Raw genomic sequence first — 19,223 nt, forward strand, 5'->3', positions numbered from 1 at the left:
AGTTATGAGTGACCTCTGATATTTTCATAATAAAACAATTGTAGTAGAAGATAAAAACTAAACCCCCATAAGCTCACACTGAACAACCTTACAAAGTGACCACTTTATCTTAACTTCAATTTTACAGTTTAAAGTGAAAAACTGTCCTTAACATCTTTATAGGGTATACAAATGTTCAGTAGCACTCTAAAGCCAAGACTTCCAAGTAGGTCAGAAAAGGTATTTTGATCTCTGTGCAAAGTCTGGTTTGCACATGTTGCAGTAATGAATATGAACTTTGTGACTATTGACCTAAAAGAATATCTTGGCCAGAATATTGAGCGACACAATATCAAAAGTTAAGTGCATATGGGGAAATTTAAATGTACTAGTCCTAACACCACATTTAAGTACCTTGAAGATGTACATCACCAAGGTACTTATGTGTCGAGTTAGGTATGCAAAATGTATGCTTGCTTACCTATTGATAATTCGGTTTTGATCATTTGTCCTCGATATTCTGTTCCATTGTTATTCTAATTACGATATACTGGGCGCACACCATTCGTTTAGGGATCTTTCTTCAACTCCCAGCTTCCAATCATGGCTCAATCAATCAATCAATCATGGCATTTTTGTAGCGCGCTACTCACCTGGAAGGGTCTCAAGGCGCTGGGGGGGAGGGGTCCGTTATTGCTCGAAAAGCCAGGTCTTGAGTTGCTTCCTGAAGGAGAGATCGTCCTGGGTTAGCCGAAGGTGGATGGGGAGAGAGTTCCATGTCTTGGCTGCCAGGTAGGAGAAGGATCTTCCTCCGGTGGTGGCTCTGCAGATGCGTGGAACGGCGGTGAGGGCAAGGCTGGTCGATCGTAGCTGGCGGGTGGGCGTGTAGAAGATCACGCGGTTGTTGATGGACTTTGGGCCTAGGTCGTGGAGGGCCTTGTGTGCATGGGTGAGGAGTCTGAACGTGATCCTCTTGCTGACGGGAAACCAGTGCAGGTCTCTCAGGTGGCCGGATATGTGGCTGTGTCGGGGGATGTCCAGGATGAGTCGTGCAGAGGGGATCTGGATGCGTTGGAGTCTTTTCTGAAGTTTGGGTGTGGTTCCGGCATAGAGGGTGTTTCCGTAGTCCAGTCGGCTGGTGACAAGTGCCTGGGTGACCGTCTTCCTGGTTTCGGTGGGGATCCATTGGAAGATGTTTCGGAGCATGCGCAGGGTGTTGAAGCACGATGATGAGATGGCGTTGACTTGTCTGGTTATCGAGAGGGAGGAGTCCAGGATGAAGTCCAGGTTGCGTGCGTGGTCTGTTGGCTTGGGAGTGGTGCCCAGGGCAGGGGGCCACCAGGAGTCATCCCAGGCGGAGGGCGATGACCCCAGGATGAGGACTTCTGTCTTGTCTGAGTTCAGTTTCAGGCAGCTGTTGTTCATCCACTCGGCGACGTCTTTTTATGCCTTCCTGTAGGCTGGTTCTGGCGGCAGCGGAGTCGTTGGTGAGGGAGAGGATCAGCTGGGTGTCGTCGGCATAGGAGATGATGTTGAGGTTGTGTTGGCGTGCAATGGCTGCGAGGGGGCTCATGTAGATGTTGAAGAGGGTGGGGCTGAGCGATGATCCCTGTGGTACGCGGCAGATGACTTCGGTGGCCTCGGATCTTAACGGGGGGAGGCGGACTCTCTGGGTTCTTCCGGCGAGGAACGAGATGATCCACTCCAGTGCCTTCTCTTGGATTCCAATGTTGCTGAGGTGCTGCAATAGGATGCAGTGGCAGACAGTGTCGGACGCTGCGGAGAGGTCCAGGAGTATGAGGGCCGCTGTCTCCCCGTTGTCGAGCAGGGATCTGATGTCGTCAGTGGCTGCGATGAGGGCGGTCTCGGTGGTGTGGTTGGCTCGGAAACCGGACTGCGAGTAGTCGAGGGATCCGTTCGTCTCGAGGAAGGCATCAAGCTGTCTGTGGACGGTCTTCTTGATGACTTAGGCAGGAAAAGGGAGGAGCGAGATGGGGCGGAAGTTCCTGAGGTGGTGGGGTCCACTGTTGGTTTCTTCAGGAGGGCGCTGAGCACGGCATGCTTCCAGCTTTCCGGGAAGGTGGCGGTGTTGAAGGAGGCGTTGATGATGTCCCGGAGAATGGGGTGCGATGATGGAGTCTGCTTTGTTGAAGACGTGGTGGTGGCAGGGGTCGGTTGGGGATCCGGAGTGGATGGTGTTCATCGTGTGGGTGGTGTCTTCGGTGCTGACCGTGGTCTAGGTGCAATGGGCGGTGGTGGGGGGCGTTGGTTTGGTGGTTGGGTGCGTGGTTGTGCGCCGAAGCTGTTGTGTATTTTGACGATCTTGCAGTGGAAGAACGAGGCGAGTGAGTTGCAGAGGTCTTGCAAGGTAATGATGTCGTTGTTTCCGGTGCTGGGGTTGGAGAGCTCTTTGACGATGCTGAAGAGTCCCTTGCTGTTGTGGGCGTTGTTATCCAGTCGTTCTTTGAATGCTGTCTTCTTGGTGGTGCGGATCAGCTGGTGGTGTTTGCGGGTGGCGTGCTTGAGGGCAGTCATGTTGTCTGTGGTCTGGTTGTTGCGCCTGGCTTTCTAGAGGGTGTGGCAATTCTTCATGGAGTTCTTAAGTTCGTCGGTGAACCAAGAGGCTTTCTTGCTGCCGTGTCTGCTGGGAGGGATCTTCAGTGGTGCAAAGTCATCTGCGCAGTTGGTGATCCACTGTGTGAGGTTGCTGGCTGCTTTGTTGGGGTCTGTTGTGCTGACGGGAGGGTTCTGGCTGAGGGAGGTGGTGAGCTGGTGGGCTGTGATCTTGTCCCAGCTCCTGCGAGAACCTGTTGCAGGTGGTGGTGGGTCGTGGTTCTTCTGAAGCTTAAGTAGACGCAGCTGTGGTCAGTCCAATTAAGTCCAGTAGAGTGGCTGAAGGCGATGTACTAGCTGGAGGAGAAGAATGGGTCAAGCGTGTGGCCGGCATAGTGGGTGGGGGTTTTTATCAGTTGCTTGAGTCCGAGGTTGGCGAGGTTGTCCAGCAGGGTAGTGGTGTTGCTGTCCTTGTTGTTCTCCAGGTGAAGTTGAGGTCCCCTAGGAGGATGTAGTTAGCGGAGGGAAGGGCGTGCGGGCTGATGAAGTCTGTGATGTATTTGCTGAATTGGGTGCATGGTCCCGGCGGTCTGTAGATGAGGGTGCCTCTGAGGGTGTTCTTGGGGTCAGTGTGCATCTGGAAGTGGAGGTGTTTGGCAGCGGTGGAGGTGTCGTCGGAGCTGGTTGTGATGCGGATGGTGTTCTTGTGTACGATGGCTATGCCTCCTCCAGTCTGGTTGACGCGGTCCCTCTGGGTGATCTTGTATCTGTCCGGGATGGCGATGGCGATGGCGATGTCAGGCGCTGAGGAAACGTTCATCCAGGTTTCCATGAGGAAGGCAACGTCTGGTGATGTTGTGTCGAGCAGGTTCCAGAGTTCAACGGCGTGTCTGTGGACGGAGCGGGTGTTGAGCAGGATGCACTTGAGGTAGTTGCTGCTTGTGCTCGGCTTGGCGGGTGCGGTGCAGGTCCGGAGGCAGGCGAATTTGCAGGCTTGGCAGGTGAAGGGTCCGTGGGTGCGTTTCGGGGTGGCTCGGTAGCAGGCGGGGGTTCGGTCGGCATTAAGTGCGTTGAGGGTGCCGGCGTCGTAGGTCCGTCGTGTGGACTGGCGTCGACGGGAGCCAGGGGTCTTGGCGCTTGGAGTCAAGCTAGCCGGGCTGACGAGAGGTGTTACCTCGAAACCGGTCCGGTCCTCGGATGCTTGATTCCGTTCTGGGAAGGACATGGCTTTTGTAGTTCGGACTGGACTGTTTCCATGGGGCAACAGGGTCAGAGCTGATTTGCATATCGCCATTGTCTAACCCAGGGTGGTGTGGAGTGCAAAAAAACGATGGATTTGGGCCCAGATCTTTTGACTGGGGGAGTGTGTGACATTGATCCACATTCAGTCCATCACTTGTTGTTTTTGCTATTGCCGCCCTAAGTGCGCTGGGGATGCCCAGACATGGGTCCCAGGCACTCCACACCACTTGGAGTCAAGCTAGCCGGGCTGATGAGAGGTGTTACCTCGAAACCGGTCCGGTCCTCGGATGCTTGATTCCGTTCTGGGAAGGACATGGCTTTTGTAGTTCGGACTGGACTGTTTCCATGGGGCAACAGGGTCAGAGCTGATTTGCATATCGCCATTGTCTAACCCAGGGTGGTGTGGAGTGCAAAAAAACGATGGATTTGGGCCCAGATCTTTTGACTGGGGGAGTGTGTGACATTGATCCACATTCAGTCCATCACTTGTTGTTTTTGCTATTGCCGCCCTAAGTGCGCTGGGGATGCCCAGACGTGGGTCCCAGGTACTCCACACCACTTGGAGTCAAGCTAGCCGGGCTGATGAGAGGTGTTACCTCGAAACCGGTCCGGTCCTCGGATGCTTGATTCCGTTCTGGGAAGGACATGGCTTTTGTAGTTCGGACTGGACTGTTTCCATGGGGCAACAGGGTCAGAGCTGTTTGCATATCGCCATTGTCTAACCCAGGGTGGTGTGGAGTGCAAAAAAACAATGGATTTGGGCCCAGATCTTTTGACTGGGGGAGTGTGTGACATTGATCCACATTCAGTCCATCACTTGTTGTTTTTGCTATTGCCGCCCTAAGTGCGCTGGGGATGCCCAGACGTGGGTCCCAGGCACTCCACACCACTTGGAGTCAAGCTAGCCGGGCTGATGAGAGGTGTTACCTCAAAACCGGTCCGGTCTTCGGATGCTTGATTCCGTTCTGGGAAGGACATGGCTTTTGTAGTTCGGACTGGACTGTTTCCATGGGGCAACAGGGTCAGAGCTGATTTGCATATCGCCATTGTCTAACCCAGGGTGGTGTGGAGTGCAAAAAAACGATGGATTTGGGCCCAGATCTTTTGACTGGGGGAGTGTGTGACATTGATCCACATTCAGTCCATCACTTGTTGTTTTTGCTACGGGTGCGGTCCAGGCACGGACGGGCGCAGATGAGCTTGCCTTTAGCGTGCCTTCAGCGCTCAATCGGCGCACCCGCTGCGCGCGTCCGCTGCGCGGTCGCTCTCGGGTATCATAAATCAGGAGCGGGAGGGAGGAGCAGCAGGGTGGCGGGAGCGGGTGGCAAATGGGCTGGAGGGGGGATGGCCGCAGGGAGGCAGCGGCGGGAAGTTCCAGGGTCGGATGGCTCAGCGGCGGCTGGGTCGTCAGGAAGAGAGGCAGCAGTACTTGGGGGTGACCTAGCCTGGTAAATGTTTGCCAAAATATATTTTGAAAATGCTGTTATAAACCTCTCAACAGATGACTCTGATGAATACCTCCTGCAATATTCCCTACTATGTGACAATGCTGAGTGCACAAGTACTATATGGGCATGGTTAGGTCCCATACCTAAAAGTTACAGTATGTCGTGACTAAGTAACACACAGCTCTCTGATATATAAGGCACTTCTTAAGTATACTGACTGACAATGTATATTGTGGGTTATCATAAAGAAGCTGAGGTCAGCTCTAATATAGGAAACTAGGGAGGTTGCTAGGAATCAACTTGCTAAGTTATCTTCCTTTACACCCTGACTCGTCTACTTTTTTTATCCCCATATTTCAAATGCAGCTATCAATCCAGATTGTACGTTTCCATTCATCTTCAAAGGAGCAACCTACCAAAGCTGCGCCAAAAAAGATCGTACTACCCTGTGGTGTGCCACCACTAGCAACTTCGACAGTGATCATCGCTGGATCGAATGCTATGGCAAAGGTAAGTGTAAAGCATTTTCACATTCTATTACGTTTTCTTCATGGATATTAGAATCACCGCCGGAATCAAAATTCACCTTGCCTCTGGAAATGTGTCTTGGAGTGTGCAAAAGATATACTGGTTTGAAGAAACTCTACTGTGTGTTCATGATAGGATACAAGGAGGGTCCAGGCTTCATTATTCTGCACTCCTCTCCCTCCCATAACCAAGGCTCTGGAGGCTTGGTCGTAAGCATCTGTTCTATTTCAGGTTTTTTAACCAAGTTAAAGCCCTGCATTTTTTTGTAGATTCAGCCCCTCTAGACCTGTTAATTCAAAGTAATAAGTGCCCCATTATCCGAGAGAAGAAGATCCTGTGGTGTCATATGTTTCCCTATAGGAGTTCAGGTGCCCAGTGCATCTCTCAAGGCAGCTGTATTAGGGTCTGGCTCAAAATAGACATATTAAGAACAAACACTATATAAGGTAAAATTATTTTTTGTTGCAGAAAATCCAACAGCCCTTAATAAAACAAATAGGAGCACACAGATCACAAGAAAAGTGATAAGTGGACAGTTAGTCTTCCAAGATCAGGGGCCCATTGTATAGATGATATTTGTTTTTTTATTAAATCTGATGGGTGTATATATGCATTTGGTGACAGCATTGGTTGTGCCCACCAGCCTACTTGATATTGTACACAACTATTGCAAAGCAAACAACAACAAAAATATATTTTAAAGCAGCCAAACTCTTAACACGTCATTTATAACAAAGGAATTATCGAGATTGACATTAATTGACATACTGGAAATTCACTTTTGTGATCTTGATTTATTATACTCTCTTTATTTTCTTCTTTCTTATTCAAGTGCAAGTACTTAATTGGAATGTATAAAGTTGCACATCTAACACCTGTTTTACCCCAAGTTTGTGGGCAGGCTTCGAGCTTTTTCAAGTCCTGCACAAAATAGATGGAATTTTAGCCACATGATAAGGCAAAAGTCTGAGAAGGAGCGGTAAGGATCACAGGCCTGTAAAAGGAAACAACATTTTGGGGTATTGGATGAACATCGCAGTCAGATCAATTACCAAAGTGCATGTCCTCCCTGGTGTGGTATGCATGTTGGGATAAGAATGCTGACCTACCTCACCTACACTGTCTTTGCAGACCTGCATAAGTGGTATCCTCTGCTCCCGACTACTATTTTTGCCTGACTGTGAGACTATTCAAACCCATGGTGCTCAGGTTGGAATGTGAACACTGCTTGCCACCCCTGACCCATCATGCTAGACGCAAACTTGAAGGGGCACGCATTCCTGTCTTTCCCTTCCGCTGGAACAAAATATGCTGCTTAACACTACTAGAGGCAACCTTGCATGGTTGCCTGTGTTGTAAGCAAGGTTGTTTTTGTGCAGGAGGTACCCCTGAGGCATTTTCCTCTTCCCATGTGCCACTTAGAAAGAGGAACAAATGGGAGAAATAAGGATATTTCTCCAGTTATGCCTCACCTGGGAAGGCGTGGCATTCTGATGAATTCCCTGGTCTTCCAGTAATGGTAAATCTGGGAATGCATCAACATCCAAGGGTGTATGCGTGGGAACACACATGCCCTACTCATGGAACGGCTCCCTGGGGCAGAGTAACGTAACGCAGTGAATTGTGCTGTATTGAGTTACTCTAGATTTATCAATCAACTCAGGGCCACTAAAGGCTCTTGCGCCCCATTACGTCATGCATGGGCATCAAACTCTTTAATAAGTATGCCCCGCAGTTTCCTTGCATTGATCTACATTTCATTACAGTTCTTTCACAGTTTTTGCCTGATCATGTGGCTTAAGTTTTTCTCTTGTTAGTTTTTTCTTTCCCTACATGACGATAACTCTACAGCAGTCTGAGAAAATAAGTATGGACTAAAGCATGGAAAACATTAATTTTTAAAGGACAATGAAAAAAAATACTGATACTAAAAGCATATATTTTTTTTTCACAAAAAAATAAGGACATTGCAAAGCGTTTGCTTCCTTAAAATCACTCACATCTAGGTTTTCTGAAAGCTTGATATGGAAAAATACATTATTTTCTCCATGACAGTGTGTGGTTGCATAGGTGAGAAATCCATGGATGAACCCAGAAAGTTATGTATTTCAGAGAAGTAGAATACATTCCGAATTCAACCAGGGCTCATTTGTTTAGACGGAACTATGGTTTTCAAAACAACATTTTTATGGAGTTATTGTTGCAGTGCTTGGTTTCTATGACGGAACCATTACACTTTTTCCACTGAACAAGACTGTTTTCATAGAAAAGGTATTTCGTCATTTTGACATTTCTATATAAATGAGATCTACTCTTGATAGCAGACTGTAGGGCATCATTTCAAAATGTAATGCTTTCCTTGATACCTAATTTGTATATTTTCTTTCTTTTCTGTATTGAAATTGCTAAAGCTGTGTTTGGCAACAAAATGGCAACTTTCATTTGTGGTACTACAGGACGCTTTCTGAAAGAAACATACTGCAACATTCCCCTAATGTTTATGAGTCAGAGATGAAGAGCAGTGGTTCTTAACCTTTTTACTTCTTTGGAACCCCACCTAATTATTGCTGAAACCAGGGGACAACAACTGACTTATTATAGAATCCGGGATCTCCAGCAAGCCATAATTGAAGCCAGGGATCCCAGCCTAAGAATTTTCAGTGGTTTATACCGCAAAACAATATACAAAAAATAGAAAACAAGCACCCCACAAGCATTAAATATTTAGTTTATAAACAAATATAAAAGTGACATTAAATATTAATTTTAATAGGAATATTAGAGATTTCTAAATTAAGTGTAGGTCAATCAATGTCCCTACTGTACTCTGTTTGAAGCCCATGCAAAGGTCCCACAAATCAGTCTGGGGCTATTAACTTAGTGCCTGATTTAGATGTTGGCGGATGGGTTACTCCCTCCCAATGGTGATGGATAGCCCCTCTGCCGAAATCTAAATCCCATATGAAATAATGGGTATTAGATTTTGGTGGACGGGATATCCGGCACCATTGTGACGGAGTAACCTGCCCACCAACATCTAAATCAGAACCTTAATATTTATTCTCCAATTTCAAATTCCAACACATTTACAAAACATTTAAACATTTTCAATGACACATTTTGCTTCGCTATACAGTTTATTAATCCCTTCATATTATTTAATTTTCAAAGAAGTCGTGGACCCCTTGTGTAGGATCGGCAGTTCCACGGTTAACCAAAAGCTCCTCCTATGGAATTCAATACCAACCAGTGTCTACCAAACTGAATCCCATCTCATGATAACATACCCAAAACACCCATTATCATTTGTACCTGCACCACCGGCCTCTACACATTTCTCTGTCATGTGGTCTGCAGTGTCAGTCTTTGTTTGTGCTTGCTGAGGGGTCCCTTAGGGTGGCACAGTTTATGCTGCAGTCCACCCCAGGGCCAATAATGGCCCCTGGGATCTCACCCCCCAGGATCAGGCCAATTCTGAATGGGGTTGCACATTCCCCATATTGAGCCAAATATAGACCCTGAGACACCATTCTCCAGGGCCCAGTCTCTTTATAAACATGTTTAAACAAATTAAATAGGTAAGGAGATGGATGGCTTCACGGCCCACCCCTCCTGGGCCAATATTGGCCCTGGGGACCCCATCCCTCGAGGTCAGGCCTCAATTATGGGTGCTCTGGTCCCACCCAAGGCACCTACTCTCTTGGGGACCGCAGAGGGAGCATCAATGCACTCATGGCCCCTGTTGGCTCCTCCCCTGCTGCGGAAGTAAGCATTACATTTACAGAGACCAGGGCTAGCCACCCCGTGGACATAGCAGGAGCCAGCCATGGGAAATGGTGTTCCCCAGGGTGATGTATAGCTGTGGGGGGCACGCAGTCCCTCCTCTTTATCTGATTTAGGTAGGCCTGCCCCGGAGAGGTGACAGTCCCCAAGGACAAGAATGACCTCCACCAATTTAAAAATATATATTTTGGACTGGGAGGCAGTGGTCCCAAGGGAGGTCCTTGAGGCCCCCCATGTGAGAAATAAACAGCTCTGGGGAGGTGATGGTCCCTGGTGCAGGGAGGGTTCGTGATGCCGCCCATTTCATTGGCATTAACATTTCGAATTTTAGAAATAGCCCCGGGGAGGTGGCAGTCCCCGCATCAGTTTATAGTTGGCCGCGGGGATGTGGCTGGCTCCCTCTGCATAATGAAAAAACACTGCCCCCAGGATTTGGCCCACTTCGGGGAATTCCAGGAAAAGTGTTTTAATTTTGCAGAGGATCCCCGCGTCCACCTGTGAATTAGCTGTTAAATTAAATTTTAAAAAACAAGTGTATCCTGCATATCTGGGGATGAGGGTCAGGATATCCCAACCCTGCCTCCTTTTCTTTCTATTTTTAAAAAAATGTGTGGGACTCAGCTTCAAGCCTAGTTCCAAGATGGCTGCAAACACTTTCTCATTGAAGTGTTGGCAGTCAATCACATTTCAATAGGGTCCGGAAGTCCACTGCAAGGATCTGTGTCCTCAAGTATCCATAATATTTAAAATTAAAGGTCTCTAAAACTATTGAATGGATTAACACCAAATGACAAAATGCACACTTTATGGGACAACATCTAGCTTTCGGCCAAATTTGGTGTAATTCCGTTCAGCATTTTGCCTGTAGTTGTGTTCAAAATCTCTATGGGAAAGTACATGGGGAAAACACGTTTTGGGACCCCCTTTTTTCTCAGGCCCTGCTTGACAGATTACCCAGAAACTTTGAACACACAAGCTGAACCGACTGTAGCAAACGTTTTTATTTTTTAAGTGAAGATTCGTCATGCTGTGTCAAAGTTATCAGCAAACTAAAACATGCATTTCCTATGGAAACTAGGTACTAACTATAACTACCTACTACTATCTGCACTCTATCAGCGACATACCAGCATGCCAGCTTATCACTGGTGGTGCTCAGGTTAGCGTGCCCACTTGCAAATTGTAAACACAAGAATACCACCTCCTCACAGAGGATAGTGGCACTCCAGAGGAAGCAGTTGCATGGTTTATTGGAAGCTGAAGACTCTTAATGGATTTCAACTGCTAGGACCTTGTTCACAGTATTCAAACCATCAAATCATAGTCATAAATGAAGGACTAATTTTCAAAATAAACAAACATGTGCCATCTTAGAATGTATATATTACTATGGAACATAAATCAAATCCTGGCAATCCAAGCCAATAATTTGGTAGAAAAATATATTAGCTTTGTATGTATTTTCCATATATGCCAGTAGGTTGTTATAGTTAGGACCTAGTTTCCATAGGAAATCCTCAACATTCTATTTGAATTAAGTTTGTCCCTTCTAAAAGAAGATGGCTCGGTCTGCTGCGCTCCAACCCTGAAAGTTTGGGGGGGATTGGTCAAGTGCGTGTTGAGATAAAAGGGGGGTCCCAAAACGTGTTTTCTCCATGTTATTTTCCATAGTACGTTTAGACACGATTACAGCTCGAACGGCAAATGGATTTATACGAAATTAGGCAAAAAGGTAGAGTCCGGCTCGCAGATTACGCTTTTGTTTGAATGGTGTAAATCCGTTCAGTAGTTGTTGGGAAAATTAAAGTTAAAGTCAATTATATATCTATAAGCGAGCTCGGCTGCGCGCACTAATGCGGCTGTGCGCCAGCGGAATTTTTTTTTTGCTGTGTGACGTTTGTGAACGTTTGATTCGAAGGAAATCAGGAAGTGTTGAGCGCCATTTTGTTAGTGCGAGTGAATATATTGTAGATTTCAAAGCGTTGGAACATAGAAAGGGGACAAGGTAGAGATTGTCTGGACGCGTAGGTTTTCTCAGGAGGTGCAGTAAGGCCCTTGAACGCGAAAAGATTATTATTTTTTTTTGTTTTTTAAGTTGCAGGGTGCACGCACTCGGTCGCGCACTCCTATTTACAAGAGTGTGAAAATGGAGATAAATCAGAAGTTTGAGTCTTTAGATATAAGGTGGCTCTGAAAAGAGCCCTTGTGTTAATTGAGTTTTTTCTGCATTTCTGCAGAGTCTCATGTTACAGAGGAAGATTCTGTTTCCCTCATCCGTGAAATGAACACCATCTCTCCTATAGACGTCTTGCATGTTGTAACGCAAGTTGTTGTGGTAAATAGAACCCATGCTATAATCTCTGAGGAAAGCAGAAACAGATTTATTTACATGTTTCCTTGCTTTCTCAATTTGTGCACAATGTTGATTGGACCAATTCCATTTCTGTCTTTGGCATATATTGGAATATACTAAGGCAGTTTGAGGAAACAGTGTCATCATTTGTCGAAAGGTGTCTTTTAGAAGCATTTCCAGACCTTCCCTAGTCAATGTGCCTAGATCGTTCCCACCACAGTGCACAATTATAAGGTCAGGTTCTGGGAGATGCATACAAATTTTCACCAATGGTATCAATTGGTGACATCTCAATCCTCTTTGGCCAATCCACGTTATCTGCACATTTGGTAAATCAAGGTTGGAAATTCGTCTGTTTGCTGCATAGTTTCCACTCCAGTGAATATAGCTGTGTCCTAAAAGCCAAACCTTCATTTTCAAGGCAGATGCACTCGTACTCCGATGGGTTCTTGAAGTGGAATGGTAGTTAGAAGCTGAAAGTCAGGAAAAAAAAATGGAAGAGGGTTGGTGTGGTTGAAAAAATTAAAATGATTGGTTTATTCTAATACCTCAAGATTAAAGACTATGTTGCATGTTAATGTTTATGTTAAATAAAAACTACTATTGGATGTTAAAAAAATGACATGTAACAGAGCTGTGGATAGGCAGGTGTTTTTGGAGGGAAATCAGCATTCTTGGTTTGATGTAGAACGTTGAGATATGAACTTTTGACCTGTGCCTTCAGCCAGGTGCAGAATGAGGTGTTACCATGGAAACAGCCAGAGAAGGCAGTGGGTGATGGGTGACCTTTATGTGACAATGAAAACATTGTAAGGGAGAACCAACTGAAATGTAAATTTGATTTCAAAATTTTGCGGGAAGAAATATGACTGGTTGAAGACACATATATGAGTCTGTATTGACAGGATATCTGTGCCATTGAATTTTGGTTTCAGTGATAGAAGCATTATTCAGAGTTCCGCAAACGAATATCTGTTTTGTGACTGTCAATGTTCTACATCATACAAAGCATTGGTAAAGGTAAGTCTGTAACTGTTTGTTTTGTCATGTACTGTAATATGTGGTTTAGTCACTAAAATTGGTTCATTTCCCTCACAGTCTCTGAGTAACCTCCATTTTGACTGTGATAATGTCTTGTATTTTTAAAACTGTTTTTCCATTTCATTTCATCACTCTTTAAGGACGTTATTTGTTTGCAATTTATAGTTTAAAAATTTGGAATAATAAATTTCAATAAGGTAAATGGTCTTCAGTCATGTTCTTATGTAATCTTTTCCTGTTAGTTTTTTAAATTCACTGTCAGTCAGAGCCGAAAGTGGAACATAATTTTGGGGGGGGCAAATGAAAAAAATGTTATTAGGCGTACATGAATGTTTAATTAGTTGGCAGAGTAAAGGTGCAGGGGCTTTTAGGAGGGGTAAAATGACTGCAAGGCCTACTTAACATTCAAATGGATGTTTATAGAGATGTGAAACGTTCAGGTGCGGCAGTGTGTGTACCTAGAATATATATGTTACCTTAGGCTGCTACACCGGACGGGAGGTGGGCAGGGGCCTGAAGTAGTGTGAATTTAATGGGAGTTGCGCGCCTTTTTTTCATATTCTTTCCATTGTAAATTATAGTTTTGTATATAATTTTGGTGAGCAGCAAAAAATGGAATATAAAATATGTTTAATATAGACAGTAATTATTTGTGTGATTTTGAAGTGTTTACATATAATCAGAGAAGTTGGTTTTGAGATGAAAAAATGGTATTAGCAGAGACACAGATAATGCACATAGAGAGAGAAATGGTACATTACACGTGATACCATCGTCAAAAGTGCTAATGCTTAATGTATTCCTAAACTTTCTGTCAGACGACACAATTACAGTGTGGTTTGTGGCCGGGGCCTGCACTGGTGGGGGTGGGGTGAGAGAGGGAGGTGGTCGAGTAAAATAAAATGAAAAGTTGTGACCATGAGGTTGTACACAGGTTCCTGTAGTACACATGTGAAACCGTCGTCAAAAAGTGGTAATGATTAAGGTATTCATAAACTTTCTGTCAGACTACAAAATTACAGTGTGGTTTGTGGCCGCGGCCTGCACTGGTGGGGGTGGGGTGAGAGGGGGAGGTGGTCGAGTAAAATAAAATGAAAAGTTGTGACCCTGAGGTTGTACACAGGTTCGTGTAGTACACATGTGATACCGTTGTCAAAAAGTGGTAATGAGTAAGGTATTCATAAACTTTCTGTCAGACGACAAAATTAAAGTATGGTTTGTGGCCGCGGCCTGCACTGGTGGGGGTGGGGTGAGAGGGGGAGGTGGTCGAGTAAAATAAAATGAACAGTTGTGACCATGAGGTTGTACACAGGTTCGTGTAGTACAAATGTGAAACCGTCGTCAAAAAGTGGTAATGAATAAGGTATTCATAAACTTTCTGTCAGATGACAAAATTACAGTGTGGTTTGTGGCCGCGGCCTGCACTGGTGGGGGTGGGGTGAGAGGGGGAGGTGGTCGAGTAAAATAAAATGAAAAGTTGTGACCATGAGGTTGTACACAGGTTCGTGCAGTACGTGCCTTCATACATTGAGGTAGCAGACCGAGTATACAAATATCTCTCTCCCCCCTGCCGTTTGACTCAATCTTAATCTCACTTCTGCTTTCCGTCTCCGTTGCCCTGTGTTATCTTACTGTGTGTGTGTCTGCCTGTCTGTGTCTGCCTTCAGTCTGGGCTGAGGAGGTTTGCTGTGCAGGCACACACAGATAGTCGCATCAAAGTACTTGGCAGATTTTCAAAAAACAATTTATATAATTGAGATGCTTTTTTGAAGCGCTAGTGAATGTCTACTTTCACAATTACTGCTCGGTTGGCTCCACAGAGCAGAGGGTATGTCGTATTTGACTTCTTAGTGCTTTTGCATCTGCACTCTGTTCTCTGGTGGCTGGCGGAGAAGTGTTTGTTATTGTGGAGATGAAAGCGTTATAAGTAGTGAAATACGACATAGCGTCTGGTCTGTAGAAGCGGGGGAGCAGTGATTAACACTGAGTCAAGCGGAACTGCGGCGGTGCTTGGTAACAGTAATAAATTATTTTCTTACAGAGGTACAACTGTTTGCATGGTCTGCGACCCACTAAGAAAGGGTTGACGGGCCGTCATAGGCCTGCGGGTTGTAGTATGAGTAAGTCAGGTCGACAAAAGAAAACCTGAAGTTAGTACAGCTGAGGTTACGTGGAATGCATGAATATTCTTTTAGTATAAAATTATTTCAGTTGAGATTATGGATTAAAAGAGAAAACGTGTATATTTGAAATGTTTATTCAGAAATGCACTGTTTTTAAGGCAAGTCTCTTATTTAATATGAGTACAGACATTGTAAGAAACAAAGTAATCGGTATAGTCACTAGTACATAGAATACAACTGGTATAGTTGATGTAAAATGAATATGGTTTAGCAAAATTAATTCTACACTGTTATGAGGAAGTACATTATATTTTATTAAATCTAAGAAGGTGTCTTGCCTTTCAGTTTAGGAACGATACATGAAAATGCTAGTGGTTAGACATCGGCTCATTAACAATCAGCTCTCTGCATGCGAAGCACTATCAAGTTTGTGTTATGCTATTGTGTAAGGAAAAAAAAAGGCACCAAAAGCGAGAAGTTGGCTGGAGGTGCATTTATGTAATTTGTTGAAACGTTCGCAAATTAGTGTTGAGAAGAACTACTGTATTGACATATCTTTTGAAGGATTCAGTACTCCATCTGAAATACAGCACGAAAAGTAATGGAAATATTAGTTAAAGAACATATTTTTCTCGTATGCATTAAAAATATTTCAGTACATGGAAAACTAAAGCAGCAGAGGTGTGTGAGGCGCAAATAAGCAGTTCAAAGGAGAAATGGCGTTTACACCTATAAAAAACGTATGCTATCTTTACACTTTAATCAGGGCACATGTAGCATATATTACCCTGTTTTGCTCTTGAGTACGTTTGAAATAAGATAAGATAAGATATGCAACTGAATTGTTGACATTAGAGTTTAATAAAAAGTTAAGTTCGAAATCGAGTAGCTGAGGAAAAAAAATGTAGTCCACATAAAACACAAAAATCTGACCAGCAGGAAATTATAATGTCCACTGTTAGTAAAGCAAATAAGTCTGTTAATTTAAAAAAAAATCCAAGAAAACGTGTAAAAGATAGAGAGGCAAAACAAAATGTGGACATCAATGGCTTGCATAAGAGTCATCCTACAATTGTGTAGGCAAAATAAGCAGCTACCGCTTCTAAAAGGAAGTCACTGTTATCATCCGAAAACACGTCAGCCATCCAATTGAAAAGAGGAAAAGACGATACATGGTCTTTAATTACCGGAGCCTCTAGTACCATCAGAGGGCAACTCGGTGTGTTTTTTATGTAGCTGTGTGCCAAGAATTCTTGCACCGCTGCAAATATATTCCAATGACCCAGAACTCCTTGTATCACTGCAAAGGCCATAATCCCTCCGTCGGAACAAAGCTGTTCATGATCAATTAACGGATTCATGAGCAGAGACATAAGTCCAGGGCCCACATGAAATCACGCTCAGGCAATGAAATACAGGCTGCACACAGGTGAAATAGGAAAATCGAAATGATAATCGATATGATGAACTAAAAGTCGAGAGTGGTAGGATGCCGTAGTAGTCAAGCATCCTCTGGCGAAATAGTTCTAAGTGCTCCGGCTCGTTTGCGAAGACAGGAGGGACATCCATTTTGTAATAAACAAAATAGGAACACAAAAGTCGCAGCACTGGTAGTAGAATAGGAAGTCCTGAAAAATAGGTCGCCGACTATGGAGTGAAGAGTAGCAGAATGTCTTCAAATAATTTCTGGCAGACAAGTCACTAAACCATTACTTAGTAGTTATAAAAAAAATAGGGCTGTCTTGAAGTGGAGGATGCGTTAAAAATTAAGGGAGTCACCTCAGCAAATTGTAAAGGAAGGTCACTATTTGATAAGGAATGCACTTCTCTGTGAATATTAGCTAAGTGAATGATATGTTTGTGAACAGATGGTAGGGTAAGTTGTTTTTGTGACAATAAGGCTGTTGTTCATGTCTTGTGATTCAAGGCCGGAATTCGCGGCCAGATGGAAACATCAAGGTTCCCATGCGGGGGTAGATAAACTACATTCTTATCGGAAAGCATATGCAGAGTGATTATTACCGCGTAAGCTTTGCCGTTTAAAAAGTCACAGTAATTTTCATTACATTAAAAAAAACAATAACCACTGTTGAAGAATAAAGAAAAAGTCGGTATTATAGCAGGCACTGGTGTATCTTTGAAAATACATGCAACATTACAGCGCTTCTAGTTAAATAAGTCATGTGATTGAAAGTGCCTGCATGTGAATGACTAATTACATGTTTGAGTACAGTCATTTCTATAAAGATTTAGGGGCAGATTAACATGCTCTGTGCGGCTGTTTTGCTTCACTTGTCACATGTTAAAAGTGATGCTAAAGTGGCGTAAGGGGATTGTAAATCTGTCCGACATTTTTTTGCAGTCTCAAAGACATTTGTAAGTGAAAGGGAGCGACTTCGTTTTATGACTGTAGGAGGTACTGAGCCGCTGGTATCAATTTATGTGAAGAAATGTATAGAATTTGAAGACTGAAAAAACGGAAAGGTAGACTAATTAATTTGTGCATTAGCCATGTTGCAGTTGTGGCTTCGGATACTAAAAAGGGAAAAGTGTTTAGGCGTTGAATGTGGAACATTGAAAAAAAACATGTGTTATGGAAAGGGGCGACCACTCGTTCCCCCCAAACATATGGTTGGGTGCCCCGATCCCCCCGGGAAACCAATTTGGGCGGGAGGCGTGGCTCGGCAGGTATGCCCGAAGTGGCGTAGCCGGGGTGCGCCCTTTCCCGCCCAGGAGGGGTTGTCCTAGACACCCGCACGGAAGACCACGCCCAGTAGGCGTACCGGAGGAGGGTCCCCGCCCTCCCGCAGATGGATAAATAGAGCGGGAATCCGAAGAAGCGTCCTCTTGTTCCTGTGCTCTGAAGGCTGCACCCACTCGTTGCTCTTGAGCCCTCGACGGAACAAGCGGCAATTTTGAGAACTTGTAATCTTGTTGTTTCTCTTTCAGTTATTTGGAGTACGAAGGATCCAGGACTTCGTTGATCAACTAGAACAGAGTACTCGAAGCTATGGCCGGCAAGAAAGCAGGAAAGAGCTCCGAGATGGAGAAGGTATTGCGCCACTTGTCGAACCGAATGGCGAGCATGGACCGAAAGCTCGGAAAAGTTGACTCGATCGGCCGGGTTTTGGCCGAAGTTAAGAAACAGTTAGTGGCCCAGAACAGCTCAGGCCGCCCTAAAAAAGGTAATAGGCCCGGCCTTGCCGGGAGTCGTCCCTGAGGGTAGGGGGAAGCGTGTTAAGAGGAGGGTGGTTTCTGGGGAAGATTCGGTTCCCGAGGTACCCCCAGTCGCCACCATTACACCAGCGGACAGCCCGGTACCAAAGCCAGATATAGGTTTACCAATCCCGGTTGTAATTACCCCTGTTAATGACGAGGTGATGCCCCCGGAAGTGGCCATCCAGTTAGCGGCAACGCTGCCCTGGCTCAAGAAGAAAGCGGGGGGCAGTGGCCACGGGAGACCCGGGCGAGGAAGCTAGACTAATAATCGAGCAGTTACGGCAGTCGAGAGAGGCCGCAACGGCGAATGTTCCTCTTGTTCCTCCACAGGTGGCGCCAGGAGGACCTGCGGTTAGCCGGGAAAAGGTGGCAGACACGACGGTCGAACCTGGTAAGCACACATTGCCAATGGCAGGGGAGGGGTCATTACCTTCAAGGCGCGAAAGGGTGGCCCAGCACGTCCCTGCGGCCACAAAGGAACTGATATGGGGGGAGAAATATGTGAATATGTTTTCATTGTTGACTGACCATCGCAAGATGGAATATGCAAAATCCCAGAAGGATTTATGGCACCCCAGTGTATGGCGGGCCAAGATGGCGGAATTTAGGGTCGATGAGACTGTAGCAAATTGGGTAAAGGCCTTTTCGATATTTACGGCAGTCATGGGGGAACGAAAACCAGAAGTCATGACCGAGTTGACCTGTTATCAGAATAGGATTATGGATTTTTATACCATGTATGAGGGGGACGAGTGGAAAGGATACGATATGAAATTCCGAAAAGCGAAAGAGTTTGATGCAACTTTGACCTGGGATTGCCTCGACTCGGTGTCATGGCACAAGCAGCTCTTGCCTGGGGCAGCAGGTACGTCCTCGCCGGGCAGGAGCGGGTCAGGGTCAGTCCGCCAAAAGCCCGCGGTGCCCTTTCGAGCGGGCGCCGGTGGGGAATATCAG

General features: G+C 45.4%; 1 protein-coding gene across 1 annotated transcript in view; it reads left to right on the forward strand.

The window, feature by feature from the left end:
• Window positions 1-19,223, forward strand: part of LOC147709558 (fucolectin-1-like) — a 226,768-nt gene that overhangs the window by 56,708 nt on the left and 150,837 nt on the right. Inside the window, exon 2 of the mRNA XM_086926043.1 lies at window positions 5,589-5,732. Within this exon, the coding sequence (XP_086782169.1) occupies window positions 5,589-5,732 (144 nt within the window). The remainder of the gene's footprint in view (window positions 1-5,588; window positions 5,733-19,223) is intronic.

This window comes from Lissotriton vulgaris, chromosome 6 (assembly GCF_964263255.1).
Source record: "Lissotriton vulgaris chromosome 6, aLisVul1.2, whole genome shotgun sequence".
Lineage (NCBI taxonomy): Eukaryota > Metazoa > Chordata > Amphibia > Caudata > Salamandridae > Lissotriton > Lissotriton vulgaris.